This window comes from Typopeltis vanoorti, chromosome 16 (assembly GCF_054136105.1).
Source record: "Typopeltis vanoorti isolate ZY-2024b chromosome 16, IOZ_Tvanoo_1.0, whole genome shotgun sequence".
In the NCBI taxonomy this organism is placed as follows: Eukaryota; Metazoa; Arthropoda; class Arachnida; order Uropygi; family Thelyphonidae; genus Typopeltis; species Typopeltis vanoorti.
This window is the reverse complement of record NC_143564.1, coordinates 108,040,400-108,060,100: the sequence shown is the minus strand read 5'-3', so window position 1 is coordinate 108,060,100 and position 19,701 is coordinate 108,040,400. Positions and strand designations below refer to the sequence as shown.

General features: G+C 36.7%; 1 protein-coding gene across 1 annotated transcript in view; it reads right to left on the bottom strand.

Moving 5' to 3' along the window:
• The window catches only part of LOC150098250 (semaphorin-2A-like), a 667,728-nt gene that overhangs the window by 74,666 nt on the left and 573,361 nt on the right, over nt 1-19,701 (bottom strand). The window contains exon 12 of the mRNA XM_090406288.1: nt 7,945-8,096. Coding sequence (XP_090262414.1) covers nt 7,945-8,096 — 152 coding nt within the window. The remainder of the gene's footprint in view (nt 1-7,944; nt 8,097-19,701) is intronic.

Genomic DNA, 19,701 nt, shown 5'->3' with positions numbered 1-19,701 from the left:
ATGGTCCAGCATCAGGCTTCGGGTTTGCCATGCCCGTACTCACTAAAGTGAGCTCTTGAGGTATTAAATTTGAAAGTCAATTTGTTAATTTCTTTATAGGCTCTCTCTATGTTTTCTTTTTTAAATAATTCATCTATGTTATTACACTGTTCTTCTAGGTAGGTATTCTTTTTTAAGATATTTGTATTTGGCAACATCTTCTTCAACACCATTTTTATATTTTCTTCTTTCATCCATAAGGCAAAGTATTTCATCTGTTATCCAGTGTTTTCTTTTTCTGTATTTTTCAATAATTGATTTGATGCATTTGTAATAGTCTCTTTCATCATATTCCATCGTTTTTCAATATTATTCTTACTGTTTATGTTTTCTGGAATGTTGTGATCAATTGCCTCTTGGTACCTTCTCTTTACTTCTTTACTCTTTAATTTTTCAAGGTTCCATCTTACTGGTTTGTCTCTTCGGATTTGTTTCCTATGTTTCAGTTCTGTTTTCATTAAAACAAGGTATGGTCACTACTGATGTTGGCACCTGGATAGGTTTTGCAATTTTTTATTAGGTTTCTGTATCTATTCTTGACCAATATATAATCTATTTGAATCTCCAGGTGCATCTTCTTTTTGGAACTTGAAATAGTGTATTTGCTATAACTAACTGTTTTTGTGTACAAAATTCTATTAATTGCTTTCCTCTTTCATTCCTATGTTTCAGTTCTGAAACATAGGAATGAAATTCCTATGTTTCAGAATGAGCATTCCAATCTCTAATTATTATTGTATTGTCTCTGTCTTTAAAGCTGTTCCAGATTTCTTCTGTTTGTTCATCGCTATGTGTGATGTTAGCATGTAGACCATTATAATATTGAGGTTTACTGGTTCATTTTGAATACTTATAGCTGTGATTCTGTAACTGTGTATAATTATTGTAGTGATTAAATTTCCAACTTTTTTCTGAAGCACTACTGCAATGCCTGACTCTCCCTTCTTTTGTCCTGAATATATTATTCGAAATTCTTCATTCCAGAAATCACCCTGTCCCTCCCATCTTGTCTCACTAATGCCTGGAATGTCTATTTTAAGTCTTTCCATTTCTTTTTCACATTTTCTATTTTACCTGGTTCTAGTAGGCTTCTCTCTAATAACTGAGAAATACAGAAAACTATATGAATACATAATGGCCAAGTGACTGACGTGCCAGATCTGTTGGCTTCAGTCACATCACACTGTACAATACACAACATTTTGTATATTAGAAAACAGAAAATTTCAGGGGGGGGGGGGAACTAAAAGAAAAAAATTGCCAAACAGCACAGAATACAAAATAAATATAAAACACTCATTAAAAGAAAACAGAAGTATTAAGAGGAAACATCCAAGAAAAATAAATATTACTCATTTTATGAAGATAAATTGAAGAATGCTTGTAAATCTTATAGGATACAAATATGATTTCGAACTGGAGGTGGAAAAAGGATGTAAGCAGTCACAAATGTAGAAAGGTATATGGCATAGATGATATTCAGAAATGCTTAAATATGCATGTATAAAAATTTTCCATTAGTGGCTAGTACATAATTTAGAAAGTTGAATTCCATGTGATTGAAGCAGCTTTTATGGTACCTTTTGTGAGAATTACAGAAGAATTTCCTTATGAGTGTCTCAGGTCAGGTTTATGCATACAGACTTGAGAAGAGGTTAAGAAAAACTTGAAGAATAACCAGGGTTCAGGCTAAATAGAGAGTTTCTGGAGACTACTGAAAAAGTTAAGTGGAGGAAAGAGTGTAAAATTAATCAGAGATGATAAAGGTAACATGAAAACTGAAGATAAAGATTAGATGTCTGGAATCCAGAAGTAGCCATTTCCCTTATTATTACTATTATTATTATCTAATTCTGCAGTCACTATTATAAAATGAGTAAATTACTAAGGCAGGACCTACCTTTTAAAATGCCATGCTGCCCACCAGAGAGTATCATATTCCTATCCTTCTATTGGTTTTTAACTTTAACCAACTTTTCCGATACTTTAACTACCACTCCTGAGATATTATTAATTGGTCTGTAATTTTCTATTTTTGTGTTACAGCTACTTTTATGTAATGGAACTATCTTACCCTTTTCCCCCCTCCTTTGGAATCTTGTCAGAGCTGAGACAAAATTGTTCAACTTCATTACAGGCATTGCCAATTCTCTTGCACTTCCATTTTATCTACCTCAATTCTGAAACCAGTCTCTGTCACACCCGGATGATACATACACCTTTGCAAAGTGATCATTCAGCAACTCAACTATTCCTTTTTCTTCTGTCACCTTCCTACCATCAATATTGTTTAAAGTCACTAATTCACATTCATTCTTCCTCCTACTTGATACATAACAAAAAACTCTTTTTGGATTTACTTTGGCCTGCTTAGCTAATTTTCTCTCACAATCTGATTTGGCCTTTCTTATCATATCATCACCATTCTTGCTTGCAATTTGTACTGCTCCTGAGTATGCTGTTCACCTTTTTCTTCATATTCCCTCCACAGTGGTTTCCTTTTTTGAAGCTCTTGCTTTATATCTCTACTCATCCATTTAACCACCACTTGGTGTATCCTCTTGACTATGGTATGCAATCTAATACTGCTTCTCTCAAACAATCCCTGACCACTTCTGCACTACTGACATTCTTCCCTTGTAGTTCTTAATCCATGGCACTACTCAAGGTGCCTCTGAAGTCAGTCATAATTGTCAGTTTTATAGTTCAATATAAATCCTTTTCTCATCAAAGAATACCACATGTTTAGCAACCTCTGAGAACAAGACTGCATGGTATTCACTCTGATTGGAGGCAGAGTGTCTACCTTGTTATGGATACATCTTTTGATGTTATCACCAAAATCCAGCACTTTCAGACCTCTTCTGGTCTCTCCATGACATGCTGTTTCAGGTGCTTATTCCTTAGCAACTGTATCAATTCCACTTCCATCTTGCCATGTCCTCTTTCTTCTCTCCAATCTATGTCTGCATAGTTGAAGTTCCTCCCCCCTCTCCCATAGTAATTGCTCAGCCTGCACTCACTGTGCTAATCTGTCTTTGCATGGCATCCACATTTTCCTGTGGAGTCCCTGATCTATAGCAGCAATCAACAATATGTTTTATCCAATTGGTCTCTATCTCATGCCTCATAGCCTCAAATAAACCATCTCTCCCAGACCTAAAATCTTAACTTCTAATTTTTTTGGTTAAAGTTCTTCACATATCATCAGTAATACTCCACTTCCTGTCCTATTCCTTCTGTTCTCCCTGAAAATACAGTACACCCTTTGCATTCTGTCCATCTAACTATATCATTTTCTGTCAACCAAGTCTCACTGATGCTTATAATTTTTGGCCAAGTCTAGCAGCCCAATGTCCAAAACTCCTCTCCTTTATTTCTGACACTTTGGCATTTGTGTACATACATTTCAACATCTTCTTGGACCCACAGTTATGCTTGTGCAATGTCATTATCAACCCATCTGGGTTTAAACTTGTGAAATTGTTGAGCATTGCATAATGATTTCTGTACCACACATACATCTTAGGGATGGCTGTTGACCCCCCCCCCCCCAGTATTTCTAGTTTCTGTGATTTTGCACTTCAACCACTCCATGCATCTATAAACTGCACAACCATTCCTCCTGCATAATCTTCCCACTGACTCAATTGTAATCATGGTTCTTCTCAATTCAGTCCTATCATACTGAGGCAGCAAATTCACAATCTTTACTTTCTCATTCTTCCTTTTCGCTTCTATCAACAACTCTTTCATATCTTCTCATTGCATATTTCTCCTTTCAAATTTTGGCTGGCACAAATCATTTCTGCTAACCAAAACAATCATTCTTTTTCATCTCTCTCTCTCTCTCTCTGCAAACTGATAGCTTTACCAATATCCTCCATCTCTGCATCTGGGAAATATGTTTTCATCACTTTCTCACTGAGTATACATCTTATCAGTGAATCTCCATATAATACCTTCTTATTTCCAGTTTCTTGCACTTTCCTGTTTTTCCCATTCACTTTTTCTTTCATTCTCCCTCTAGATGTACTATACAACAATTGTTTATCCAGCTGTTCTAACTCACTCCTTACTGTCATATAATCATCCACTTCTTTCATGCTCTCATTTATATTTCATGAACAATCATTCACTATTTCCACATTCTCTCCAACACTTTCGCTATCTTGCCTTACTTCATTAAAAATGATATGAATAATTTTGAGATCATTTTTGCTGAGATATTCATCAATTTTTATTTAATTCTTGCATACCATGAAATTGTTTTCTCATTAAATTGCTTTCAAATATGTCCAGTTTTTTGATGAAAGCTTTTAATATTCATTTACAATCTATCACCATAATTAATTTTTCTTGATGTTGAAGTGATAATTTATTAAGTTTTTGAAAATCCAAGCTTTATATATAGTGTATGGAGTTTTTGTGTTTGCTGATCTTCCTTGCTAAATTTATGTTTCCTTCACTTTCTAAACCAATTATTCTAACAAAAAAAGGTTTATAAATCTTGTTAGTGGCATTAGGCCTGATATTAGAATTGGAGGTGTCAACCTTAGCTCTTTGCTTTATGCAGATGATGTTGTACTCCTAAACACATCTAGTGCAAGTCTCCAGGATGCTATAACTAAATTGAATACAGCTGTAACAAATATGGTATAAAAATCAGCAATAAAAAGACCAAAACTATGAAAATAGGCAGGAGCATAGAAAACTTCAGTTGCATTCTGAATGGAGACCCTCTAGAACAAGGAAAATATTTCAGCTATTTAGGCACAGCCTTTAGTGAAGATGGCAAATTAAATTTGGAAATAGACAACAGAATAAGTAAGGCTGGTATGGTGGGTAGCCAGCTGAATAAGAGAGAAATTAGCCAAAACACCAACTAGCAGTATACAAGAGAGTGGTCAATCCAGTTTTAAGTTATGGATCTGAGAGTTAGGTTAGAAATAAAGCACTTGATCAAAGATTAGAGATCATAGATATGAAGGATCTGAGAAAAATTAGTGGAGTGAACCGATGGTATCAATGACAGAATCATATTAAAAATGAAGATATTAGAAACAAACTTGACATTATTAGTGCTGAAGAATGTGTCAGCAGAGCTAATCTAAGGTGGTGGCCACTTAAACAGAAGGGGTGAGAAAAGATTAGCAAAACAGGTGTTTGATGCCAAGATCACAGAAAAGTGACCCAGAGGAAAACCAAGGTCTAGGTGGATTGATTTAATTAGAAGAACCTTAGAAGCATGAAATGTTAGATATGATAATATTGAAGTTCTCACAAGTAATAGACTGATTTGGAGGAAAATTGTTGATAGGAGATTAATAATAATGTAAACTTAATAATGTAGTGGTGTCATAGTAACCTGAACATCCCTTAGGGGTACATATCAGAAGACTGATGATGATCATCTTCTTCACTAAATCTATGTCTCTTTCATTTTCTACAAAACCAATTATTGTATCAAAAAAGGTTTACAAATTTTGTTAGACACTTCCCTTTACAAAGCCATCTGACATTTTATATATGCATGTAAAAGAAGCCTCACATACTGTCCTTCATCATCAACACAAAAAGCGAGAAATTGATCAAGAACAGGACTAATATTTTTTGCAGCCAGATGATGTCGATGCACAGTAGCAAGAACTTTGGAACATACTTCCTTTAGGTGGGGCTATAAAACCTTTGTTGTCCAACTATGTAGGTAGCACCATCAATAGCACAGAGGCCAAATTTTCCATTGGTACTACCTATTTTTCACAACTGCAAAAATGGACACTCCAGTACAGTGATTTTCTAAAGATTTTACAAATAACATCTGTTCTTGAAATTTACAATCATCAAAATAACAAAGTATGTCATGAAAAAGGCCTTATCATCAGTAGCTGTGGATTCATCAATCTGAATAGAAATTTTTTTTATTGTTAGTTTGTCATTTCTACCTTCTAAAAATACACAACCAAGTATAACTTTAATGACTCTTTTAATATAAATTGAAAATTTTATATTAGTAAGATCTAATTTAGCCTTTGGTTGAAAAGCAGGATAGCTCTATCATCCAATTTTTTGATATTGTTTTAAATTAAGGAGTGACATGAAACAGTTTCAAGAAAATTTTATACAAAATTGGGTTGGCTGCTAGAGGGCCAGACGGTCAGATGTATTTTCAGGGAGCTCCCGAAAGCTAAGTATAATTTTGAATGAAAATTAGAATATAGGTTAAAATCATAATGTAATATTGTCTAATTTTGGTAGCTTGTTGTGTCTGTGTGATTTTGGTGTGAATTCCGTTATTTAATTCAGTATTTAACAATACGTTTCATAGATTTGAATATGGCGCCAATGCGACGTAAGATAATGGCGTCCAAAAATATGATGCCATTGTTCAAAAAACTATAATGTGAGAGAATTTGTCCAAAGTGATGTGTATGCATTCCCGAATGAGGCTGGAGTTTGGATTGAAAGTGATAGTGGTGGGAGAATGTGCAGAAAGTGTAAGCAAAGTGAGGAGTTTAAGTATGTGTCAGGTTGTGAGACAGTTATGGTTGAAGAAAGCCAGAATGAGAGTGAAAATAGTGGCTTGATAGGGAATTTCGATGTACAAGATGGCAATGAGAGTGCTGATCTAAGAAAGAGTGAGAGCAACTATACAGAAAGAGAAAATGGTTTGAATGATAAAAAAACGAGGAATTATTTGTAGGACGTGAGATCGCTAGGTTGCGCGCAGTGATACAAAATGAGTAGCGGCAATTAGAGCACCTGCAAAACTCTTTCCAGAGTGATTCGGCTAACGTAAATAAACAGCGTAAGAGTGGGAGAGTTTCTGAAATGAAGGAAAGAGTGTTGTATGGTGACTCGTTATTAAGAGGAGTGATAGATGGGAGTGTAACTAAATCGTACTTACCGGGTGCGAAATTTAAGGATGTAAGTGAGAGTATTAGAGTGCAAAAACAGAGGGTGAAAGAATTAATAATTGTTGTGGGTACGAATGAATTGAAAGGTGATAAATTTTTTATGAGAGAGGACTTGAAAGTATTGTTAAAGGTAGAGAAAGAAAGAGTGACAGAGTTAAAATGGTGAGTCTGTTGCCGCGGTATGACAGAGAGGAATTTAGAAGGAGGGCCATAATCGCAAATGACATTATGCGTAGGTTATGCAGACGGTGTGGTGTGGAATTCATGGATGTGTGGAATGAGTTTGATGGGCGAAAGGACTTATACAAGATGGATGGCCTGCATTTGAATGGACTTGGTGTGCAGAGACTGGAAAAAGTGTTGCTGAATGAAGTGAAAATGGATGTGCAGAACCAGGGAAACTAGAACTACCAAGGAGGGGGGGGGGGGAGAGTGAATCTGCAAACTTCAGTGAGACAGTTGAGTGTAAAAATGTATATAATGTACCTGAACCAGCACTAAGGACAAAAAATGGGAATGGGACATTTAGAATAACGCATCAAGATAGGGGTGGGACAAAAGGATCACTGCATTTCATGTATACTAATGCCAGGAGTAGTAGGAACAAGAAGGAAGAATTTTTGGCCTTGATTGGCTCTTCCTGGCCACAGGTTATAGGCATTAGTGAAACATGGCTGACGGAAGATGATATAGTTAGTGGGATAGAATGTGTAGGTTATAGTGTGTTTAGGAGGGATTAGGATTATCTTTAACCTTTTTCTTTTTCCCAACTGAAGAAACTACAAATGCAGCACTGAAAAATAATTAATTTAATGTTCATTTGTTGGAAAGTTGAAAAACCAAGTTAGCTTTCAGGAAGAAAAACATCATGACTTAACAGTTTTCAACCTAATACTTAGTGAAAATTAGTATTAAAAAACTTTGGTGAAATAAAGAAATCTTTAGTATGTGAAAAATTTATAATACATATTTGTAAATATTTGCATACCCTGTAACAAAAGGTTTGCATTCACTTCGCTCTTTATCCCATCCACAATATGGATCTTGTATACATCGCAGGCAGTTTTCATATCTTCCTTTACACATTACAAGATCAAACTGACGAAGTACAGAATCCGATGCCACATACAATGATTTATGCTGAAAATTAAAATGAAAAATTTTAATGTTTATGCAAAAGTTTTATACAGAAATTATTTTAAAATCTGTTTTAAAGAACCATGGATTGAAACATAAAAAAGCCTAAATAGAAACACTTAGTAGGATCAAGACAGGCAAAGCATGAACCTTCTGAAAGAACAATTACATACTTTTGAACAATCACATACTACTTTACACTAAGTAAACTTAACACTAAGAAATGTTTTAGTACTAAACTGTGAACTGACCCTTCTCAGAGGAATGTTGTTTCACCTTTTTTTCTAAAACATACTATCAATGAATTTTATTCTGAAGGTCAAAATGAAACCACACTCCCCAGAGTATCTAAACATAATGCTTATTTGCATGAAGAATGACATAATGCAAAAAAAGGAAATTTTTTCAGTTAAAGAGTTTTTGAATCAATAATTGTTCAATCATCATCATTTATTTATAATTTTACAATTATAAATAGGGAAACCAATCAAAATAAATAAGTAGTCTGTGTACACTAAGATAGGATTGGAGAAATGATTGTCAGAAATTTACTTATGCCATTCTTCCAGTAAATAGAACTCCAGGATCCCTTTCAATTTCTCTAGATAACTCAAACATGAAATTTTTTTTTAAAATTATGTTCTTCTCCAATAAAGTGTATCTATGAGATGGATTTTCTGTCAGCAAACTTCATAAAAGTAAACATTTTTTACTGTTATAAAGTTTGCTGATATTTTGTCATTTAATACAAGCAGTCAATGTTATGTCTAGTAACTGGAGCCCTGAAACAGTGGCTTGGAAAACTTCATGTTAGGTCTCTATAGAGAGTTTTCAGATTATGGAAAAAATCCAGAACTCTGCTTAGCTCATCAATAGTGCTAATATACAGTACTGTAGTTTTATAACCTCTCATGGTCAGTATTTCAATATATATATATTTGGAATCCAAAGTTAGCGTTAGCAGTTTCAAAAACAAATATAGCCATTCCTGCATTTAGCATGCAATTTTCTTTACAATGACACTTTTATAACAGACGGGAAAAGAATGTACATTGATGATATAAGAAAGGATCTGAGAGGAACTATTCAGTTGTTTGCCAATGATGCAAAATTGGGTGTAGCAATAGTTAATAAAGATGATATTAAATTTTGCAGGATGATTTGGATAAACTGGCAGAGGAGAATGGATATCAGTTTTGTGTGGCAAAGTGCAAAGTTATGTATTTTGGAGCAAAAGAATTACCAGCTGTGTACCACATTGATAGAACTGTACTCCAGGAAACTGATAAAGTTGGGGATTTGGGATGTTAGTGGATAGTGAGTTAAGAAGTTTAGAGGGCATATTGCAAAAGTGGCCGAAGCAGGATTACTTGGTTACTGAAGAATATCCTTGACGAGGAGATAAGTAGGTTATTATACCTCTTTATAGAGGCTTTGTTTAGGGCCTCCCGTGAGCCCATAATAATAATAATCATAATAGTGGCAATTGTAAAGGGTATTTCAAATATCAGCATCACCACTATTTCTTGGCACATATCCTCAAAACAGAGCTAGTCTATCACGATTAGTATTTTATTAGTAGTTTTCTATCAACAGTTTTCTCTACAAGAGGTTTATCATTTGTCAGATCTCTTCAGTATGGTAAGCTCTTACATTATACTGATATTAGTAAGCTCTTACTGACTCAGAGGAGCAGAGGGGGTGATCCGCCCTGGGCAGATTGCCCCAGGCGGACTTTTTAACCTTTTTTAACTTTTGCAGTTAATTCTAAAATACAGTCTTGAGAACTCATTTCCAAATTTTGTAATACTACTGCGAATTTTCCTCACAATTGCTGTAAGTGTTGCTAGTTGTGAGAGGAGTTTTTCTAAATAAAATAGATTAAGAATTATCTACATTATTATGAAATAGACTTCGCCAATGTCATCAGCAATTTTGCTAACAGAAAAGCAAGAAAATAACATTTTAGAATGTTGAAATTAAAGTTTAACTTCAAAAATAAACACAGTGTTTTAATTTATTCCCCTATACATTGTTTTGACTTTTTCGTAGTATTTTTGGTATGTATTGAGAAGGGCGGAAAACTCAGGGACCATCCTGGGTGGCAAAAGCTCTAGCTACACCAATGTACTGACTATTAATATCAAGTTCTTTGTAATACAAATATTTTTAACATAGTTTTCCTACTGAAACCATCGATTTACTCTCCTAATTTTCTTGAAATTTCTCATACTCAGGGTCTCCAGTTTTTGATCAACTGTTGTTTTTTTCTAATCCTGTGTTGGCATTGTAGCCTGAGATGTTTTGACTATAACTCCAATCTACTGTAATCTGTTTTGGATCCATATGTTCATATCCAGATGATTCATGATTTCCACTGTACCAGAATAGTTACTTTGTTATAGTGTCATACAGTAGCGAACAAATTAATCTGAACACTTACATTTTAAACAAAAATTTAATTTCACAAGAAAATAAATACAAAAATTAAACTCCAACTTTACCTAATAATTTATACATGCTCCTCTGTTCCTAATAAGTTCATTAATTCACTTAGGCATGGACTCTACCAACATAGAACACATTTTTCTTATTTCTGCATCTTGAAACCGTACGTTTATAATGGATTGTATTAAGTTATCCTTCATATCACAATTTAATTTTCCAAGTCTTTCTGCTGGGTTAATGTCAATAGAGTTACATGGCCACAGAAGCAATTTGATGTTGTGATTTTTGAGGAACTCTTTGGAGTGTAGCATGGAGCGAGATTCTGATGGAAGATGTGTTTGTGGGACCACTCTTTTCTCCGTATTTTTATGTATTGGTCATTTCATCATACTGTCAACAGGCACAAGTGATCCTGTACTGTCATGTGTAAAAACAACCTCAGAAATCTTTTTAGGATATTTGGGAGCTTGTAGAAAGTAGGTGGGAGAAGTCTTCTCAGCCGCTGATTTGCAAACATAGGTACTAGCTCTCCTTGGACAAAGAAATGGCACTCATCTGAGAATATGACCTTCTTCCACTTCTCAACACTCCAATCTTTGTGCACTTTTGCCCACTGGAGCCTCTTTTTCTGCAAACCCTTCGTCAACTGTTGTTTCTTTTTTGGTCTATGGGCAGTCCTTCCTGCTTCCAACAATCTTTGATGGACTGTCATGTTAGAAACATTATTCTTACTAGCTGCCAAACCTCTATTTAAGTCTACAGCAGACAATCTTGGACTCATTTTGCATTTCCTAACTGGTAAGTATAGTTTTCCTTTTTCACCAACATTTTCCTTTTCTGTCAGGAGAAAAGATATCTGCCTCTCTAAACCACTTTAAAATTGCATTAACAGTACCCAAATGAACACTACACTCATTAGCAGTTTGCCTTTGAGTCATGGATGTATGCTGAGAAATTTTTGAACTCCTTCTTGGAGATGTGTCCATTTTATAGCTACACAAAATGAATAAACCACTACGAATGTCAACTTACTTACACTAATAAAAAATTGCAGAGACAGTTAAAACAAGTTTGGTTGAGTTAAAGCACTCAACCAAAATAGTGAAATAAAACCAAAACCAGAACTGAAATAAAACCAAAACCAGAACTGAAACAAAGACCAAAAAACTTGACAACAATTTGGCTTGTTCAGATTAATTTGTTCACTACTGTATTAAGGTTGCAGGATCCTGAGACTTTTGAACCATAGATAATGATCTTAAGTGGATATTTTTATATACATTTCTTTTTGTGATGAAATTTAGTTGCTTAGAAAAATATTTGAGAACTATATGAGATTGCAACTGAAGTTTCCTGTTTCCTCTGCCAATTTTTAGGTTCTCTTTTGTTAATGAGTTGCATGCAGATTTGTTACAGTGATTCTTTACTTTGGAAAAATTCTTAAAAGATTAACAGTTAGCAGTACTTCTTTATTAACATCATCAGCCCTCCATGGAGTCAGAAGATTTATTGTGGATGATAAAAATATTTTAATGATAATATATATATATATATATATATATATACATACACACAGGGTGATCAAAATTAAAGTATCTCTGTTTAAGGCCTTGTGCAGTTGAAAAGTAGTTTCAACATTCACCATTAGGGGCATTGTAAACACCAAATGCATGGAATTTGCATATCACAAAACTTGGCAGGTGCAAGGAAAGTTAAAAAGGATAGGCATGGGATTTTTCCCTTCATTCTGGTTTTTAATACCATTATTATTATTATTATTATTTCGGGCGACTCCAGGAGTCCTTAGGCTCATCGAGGGAGGCCCTAAACATCATGTCCACACAACTATGCGATTACATTCTCACAGTATCTATCATACCTTGTCTTGAACTCGTTCACCATCATAGCACCCACAACAGACTCTGGCAGCTTATTCCACTCATTTACCACTCTAAAAGTAAAGAACCCAGCTCTAACACCCCTGCTAACCACACTCTTGCCCAGCTTCCATAGGTGTCCCCTAGTTCTCCCACCACCAGTCCTGATCTCAAAAATATCCTCTGAATTAATCCTATAGAATCCCTTTAGCAATTTGAATGTCTCGATCATATCTCCCCTCCTCCGCCTATCAACTAGTTTCTGCAACCCACAAATCTTCAACCTGTTCTCATATGGTTCATTCCATAGACCTGTTATCATCTTAGTCACTCGCCTCTGGATCCTCTCCACCTCCTCCCGATCAAGAAGGAACCGAGGTGACCAAATCTGGGCACAGTAGTCGAGATGAGGTCTTATCAAGGCTCGGTACAGAGGTACAATAACTTGCTTGTCTCTGCTCATCAAGGTATTTTTCAACAACCAAGTGAGTTGATGAGCTGATTTAGCTACTTTTGCAGTGTGCCCGCTAAACTTTATCTCCCTATCCACCAACACTCCCAAGTCCCTGGCCTCATCAATCTCTTGGAGTACAGTTCCACAGTGATGGCATTAACCTTGCCCCAATGTGCTTTTCACATGAAGCTATACTACTTAAACAATTGCAATAAATAAATAAATAAATTATTTATTTATTTATTTTTTATTATTATTTTTTTTCACCAGAGGTCAGGCCAACAATTGTAGCGGTTGGTCAGTATCTTTAACAAACCAGTTTGTTTGTAGTGTAGCTTGTTTTCTGTGTATAGTTGTATGCTTCAGAAGATGACCTTGACATAAAGATTGAAACGTCGAATTGTAGATTTTAGTTATATTAAACTAAAGTTTTCATTCAAACATGGTAGTTGTCTCCATAATTTTCAAAAATGCATTCGGATCACCGTGCAAGCCTAAAAGAAAGGATTTGTACTACGTACTTGAACTACGTGCTTTAGCTTATGCTAGTAGTCGCCGATACGTTTATAGTTACTATATTCGGCATGAAACTCTTTGATTCCGATCTTTGAGTTTCTTATTCGGTTTTAAAACAATGTGGGATTTAATATCCCCTTAATTTAAATAATGTTTTACATCGCCGAAATGAATCCTATTGGCTCTTTATTTTAAATAATGTAAATAAATAGTTTAGTTAAGTAACAAATAAGGAATGCAGTCACTTCTCACAGCAATGATTCATACATTATAATAGTGTCCAGGAGCTCAGTTGATAATAACAACCATTGCTCCTGCAAAGCTCTCTGAATTCCCTCAAGGGAGGGGGGAGGGTTGAGAGTAGCAACACATCTACCTAGAGCATCCCAGACATGCTCAATATGATTAAGATCAGGAGACCAGGCTGGCTAGTCCATATGTATGATAGTCTCATCTTGAAGATACTAGTTGGCATGCTTCACCTGATGAGCATTATCATCTTGTAGGATAAATATCTCCCTTATCACACCAGCATACAAATGAACATAGATGTCCAGGACCTCATCTCAATAAGTTTCAGCATTCGTGGTTCTGCTTGGAAGCACATCACATACAGGTGTGTATGAGATGCTTCCTTAAACCACACTGGACAACAAAATTTTACAAGTCATTTCTTATAGATTTCGAGGTGCTGAACATGACAATAAAAATGCAAAATTGGCTACGATTTGTGAGAGATCTGCAATAGTTTCTTATATAATAAAATAATACGTACTTATCACATATACCAGCCTGCTTCTTTGTCTGACGTCGCTTGTATAGCTGCTCAGGATCAGCTATACAAGCTGATCCTGAGCAGTTGATTCAGTAGTCACTTTCCAGATATTTGATTCTCCATCATTGCAATTTCCTGATGGAAATGTTCACCATGTCGCAATTGTTGTGGAAGAAATCGAAGTGAGAATGGAGCAAGTGTATTTTTAAAGACATATTGCAGCCAAGTTTGTGATATAGAGACAAGTCCTCAACCAGTTCCTTGTAGTTTTCTGACCTGACATTTCCGAAGGAGTTAGCTGACTCCAGACGAAATGCATCACAAGCTTTTTTCTCATCACCCTGTAGTAGGTTGTCGAACATCTTGTCAATGAAGACGACCGCTCGGATCTGAGGACCCACAGAAAAACTCCCTCTTCAATTTTCGCTTTGCTGAGTTGATAGAATTTGTCAGCCATGTACTTGAAAGCTGATCCAGTCCAGTCCAGTCCAGTCCATGGCTTTTACGAAGTTTCTTACCAGACCGAGTTTGATGTGTAGTGGCAGCAGCAGCAGCAGCATCAGAATTTTGTGCATTTCTGTAGTGCTGGGTGTTGCACATTCTTCTCTCTAACCTTGAGAGATTCCCTCACACCACAGTCTTACTTCCCATTGTGCAAAGTCCTTGCTCAGCTGTGCTATTCACACAAAAAAAACAGCAGTACTTTGTATATCCCAGCTGCAGACCTATCAACACAGACATTACCTTCAAGTCACCACAGAGATGCCAGCCGTACTTGCTGTATTGAAGACAGTCCAACAGCATTTTAGGTTGTCATAGGTTTCTTTCATGCAGACAGTGTGTCTGACTGGAACGGATGGAAGCTGGTTTCCATTATGCAGCAACTCCACCTTAAGACTCAATTTTGACGAGTTCTATGAACAGTCACCATATGTGTGGGTTGTTTGATTCGAAAGGCATTCATCAGACCATCTACATCATAGCAGAACACAGGGTCATCTTCCTTTCAGAAGTAAAGTGCAAAATGCTAAAGGCGAGTGCGAAACAAAGTCAATCAGACATTTTTCTTGAGAAGATTCCATTGTAGAAGTCTTGATCCCAGCAATTCCACTTTGGCCTTGGGCAGCCCCAGATTGTTCAACATCATTCAGTTCTTCTTGTGTGGTGCAGGCGATGCATATGGATCATCATTAGAAGGCAAAGGCTCAGGAGAACCCAACATCAGTATACCTCTGTCTTCTGAATCGATGGAAAATTTTTTTGGAGGTTCAGAAACAGGAAGTCCGCCATCATGCGGAACTGGTCAAAGAGCAGATGGTATATTCAGATATGCTATTGTCCACTTTTTTTCCCTCGTGATGCCTCCCAAAACAGGTGGTACCATGCAGAAGATGCAGTCACATGCATGATTGTTTGGCTTCTTCTAAACCATAGGAACAGCAGACGGCATCAACACTTTACCGCCTTTCAGCCACTTTGAAAGATTTCTAGCACATACTGCAGCATATGTGTGGGGCCCAGGCCTTGTCCCTGATCTTACATTTGAAACAAAGCTGATATGCCTTTTTCACTAATAGAGTGATGGCCTATTTCTGGCTTGCAAATGTTACTTCCCCACAAATGTAACAAAAGTTATTTGCACCATTAACACAGGTATGAAGCATCACTACTGCTGGATTTATATTTGCTAGCCCCATAAGACCTCACTTTATACTAATTATTGCATCATCTTACAATAGTGATGTCATGAATCAACTGCATTGCATCAGCCAATGATGCAATAGCTCCTGGGATGTTGTGTATGATTGGCTGATGCAATATGATGCATCATATTGCATCAGGAGATTTATTTATTTTGCATGGTGTTCCCCCTTTCCTCCCCATCCCTTAGGATGGTTTGAGCCTTCCTAAAGAGGGATTATGCCTATATTTTATGACTGTAGATTCATGTGTGTTCACAGGGCCAGTTTGCCTGTTCTGAGGGAACAGGCAAACTGGCTCTGAGAAAAACACGAGTTTCTGGGTGAAAAAAATCCTCTACCTCCGTATGAGACCAATTAACTCACTTTTAGTCAAAAGAAGTTCCTCATATCATGGACAGGAATAGAATCAGGTTTTTCCAACCAAAGGGCTTTGTCTATACCGACTGAGCACTCTTAATCAGGAGACTGAAATACAGCATTGCCAAATGATATTATGTATGCAATGCAGACTGAGTCTCTCCTAAACAAAAGCCAATCAACAGATTTCATTCTCATTTTTGTGTTCAGCACATCGAAATTAGTAAAGAATTGCTACTTTCATTTTGGAGGCAAATTGTGTTGTCCATTGCCATCAAACTACCTCCATAATAAATGTCCCTTTCATGGATGATAATCTGTCCTTAGGGATGATAATTTGTCCTTAGCTTTCTCCAAATTAGAGCACACCTAGTATCACTTTGCAGAGCATAGGACTCATCTGACATAAGTCAGATTGCAACTGATTTGGAATAGCACTCCATTATCTGCAGATAATGGGAGATATTGATCATCCACTGTAGCCCAATACCTTCTTTCACTGTATCTCTGGGATGCTGTTTGTGACTGTTGGAATTGGTGTCAATGTTGGAATTATTCCACAGAATGATTTACATGTAACCATCTGGCTACCTCTGCCTAACTTTGGGGTTTGATATTCCATGCAAAGGTTACCAGACATGGAATTTCTTTTATATGATCTGCTCTGGCTCGAAATTTACACGCTTCATTTAGTTGCCTTTACCCCTCTTCTAATTCTGATTACTAGACTGACCTTTTTAATTATTTATCTCTGAAAGTTGAGCACATACAGTCTAATTACTCAAACAATGAGAAATCTTCTCTGGAAATTGAAGCATCTGTAATTCTGACTTGATCCACTTCTGTAACTTCACAGACAAACTATGAGATAAGAAAGCGAATTGTTTGTCAGTAATGATCTAACACAAATTGCTCACCTACCTACAAGAATGCCAGTTAATCATCATCATTCTTACAACACCCTGCACCTATTCTTCACAAGTCTTTCCCTCAAAATATATCACTGGTGAGAGTTCTCTTGGAAACTTTGACAATAACCTTGTTCTTGTTTCTTTTTCTATAGAATGTTCTCCCAGACAATCTCAGCCTTTGTACCGTGTAGCACAATGGTGGTGCCAATTGAGGTAACCTCTAGAATTTTTCTTTTCCATGGAATTGATTATTGCTTCCACTATCCCAATCAAGTTACACTTGCTCTTAATAAATGAAATTATTCTTGCTGGGATAAGTGCTTTTATTTCCCACTCCACTCAAAAATCACACGTTCAAGCCTTGGTATTCCAACAAATGCACCAATGCAGTCCGAGATAAAATTGCATCATATTTGACAGCTTGTCGCTCAGCTTACATTATTATTATTATTATTCAGGCCTTCATGAATCAAAAGACTTATCGTGGGAGGTCCTTCCTAGGAAACATAAAGTCTATCATACCACTCCTTGAACTCATTGACCACTCTTGCTCTCACCACTCTTAGGCAATGCATTCCACGGTTCAAACACCCTCCATGCAAAGAAACCACTCCTCACCCTCTTGCTCACAGATTCCTCTCATAACTTCCAGGGATGGCCACCCTTGTCATCGCTCCTTCCCACTGTTCCACCAAGCAAAAGAATTCCCCAATGTCAACCCTGTAACTACCTCTCAACAGTCTCAATCATATCACCTCTCCGTCTATCTATCTACTAAATTCTGCAGCCACATTCCCTAAGCCGATCCTTATAACTAACATTGTACAGTCCTGAAACCATCTTTGTTATCTGCCTCTATACCCTTTCCACAGTTAATTTACCCTCTTCACATCCTCAGGACCAAATTTGAGAAGAATAGTCTAAGTGTGGTCTGATCAGGGTCTTATACAATGGAACGACAACTCTTATCTCTGAAAGTCAGCATCCTTCTCAGTATTGCAGCAATCCTCTGGGTTACCTTCTCCACCTTTGCAATATGTTCTCTGAATTTCAGGTTTCTATCAATCATCACCTCCCAGATATCATCTCCCCTACTTCCTCCAATCGAGTATGCAGCCTCCCATCGATGCATCCCAAACTTCAAGACTTTACATTTTGCTGCATTAAACTGACACCCCAATTCATTTGCCCATCTGTCTAGTTTATTCAAATCCTCTTGCAGGGCTGCCACATCTGCACTATTACTAATAATCCTTCCCAGCTTCACATCATCTGCAAACAACTGAATATCCCCCTGCAATCCACTGACAATGTCATTGATATAAAGGCTAAACAATACAGGTCCCAGTACTGAGAGCCCTGTGATGCTCAGTACTGCAACTTAAATATCAGCTTATCATGTGGCACCCTGTCAAATGCCTTTGCAAAATCCAAAAAAAAATAAAAAAATAAAAAAAATGGCAGTATATGCCTTTCCCTCATCAACTGCTCTTGTCACTTTTTTATAAAAGGCAATCATATTACGAAAGCAAAAGCATCCCTTAACAAATCCATGTTGACTCTCACAGATAACATTACTCTTATCTGCCCAATGCTGTCTGTACATATGGTCCCTCACTAATTTCTCCAAGACCTTAACAACTACTGATGACAAACAAAATGGCCTACAATTAGACACTTCCAGTCTGTGACTGCTCTTATGCAATCTTACCTTCCTTCCATTGCTTGGGCAACTTTCCTGTAGCCAGACTTTCATTGAGAAGCCAGGTCAACGCAGCTGTCAGTTCTTTAGCACATTCTCTCAAAACCCATGGTGAAATACCATCCAATCTCACAGATTTACTGACATCCAGAGAACTCAGAATTTGAACACACTCTCCTCTTGCACTGCTAAACCTTGAACTGCCTTATCCCTCTAATATTAAAACTTAATTCTCCAGGATGAAATACTCCAATAAACTGTTGATTTAACAACTCCACTATGTCCTCTGCATCAGTCACTCTATTCCCATTTTTATCCCACGATCTCATTCTTCCACAATCATTCCTCTTCTACTGGCAACATAGCTAAAAAATTCCCTAGGATTTTCTTCAGATCTTAGGGGCCAATCTCTTCTCATATTCCAGTTTTGCCTTCCTTACCATACTAGTCACTTTCCTAGCCTGGGTCTTATATTCTTCGTGTATCTGCCCTCCACCTCTCTCCTTATATCTCTTCCATAACCTCTTTTTCACCTGCAGTTCCTGTTTGATATTGTTTGTCATCCACTTTACACCAAATTGTGTCCTCTTCTTGACGCGTGGAATACAGCTTATTATTGCTGCTAAGAAATATTCCTTCACCTGTCATCTCAGTAAGTTCCCGAGCACTAATGATATCCCGGCCTTCTAATTCCACTCTTCATGGAACTACCCCAAGTTGATATCTAAGACTATTATGATCACCCACCTTAATTCCACATATGTTCCCTTCTCTTTGATGCTCCTGATGTTTATTCATCTATCAAGTCAAACCACATGGTCACTCTCTCTCTCTCTCTCCAACTGTGTGTGTGTGTGGGGGGGGA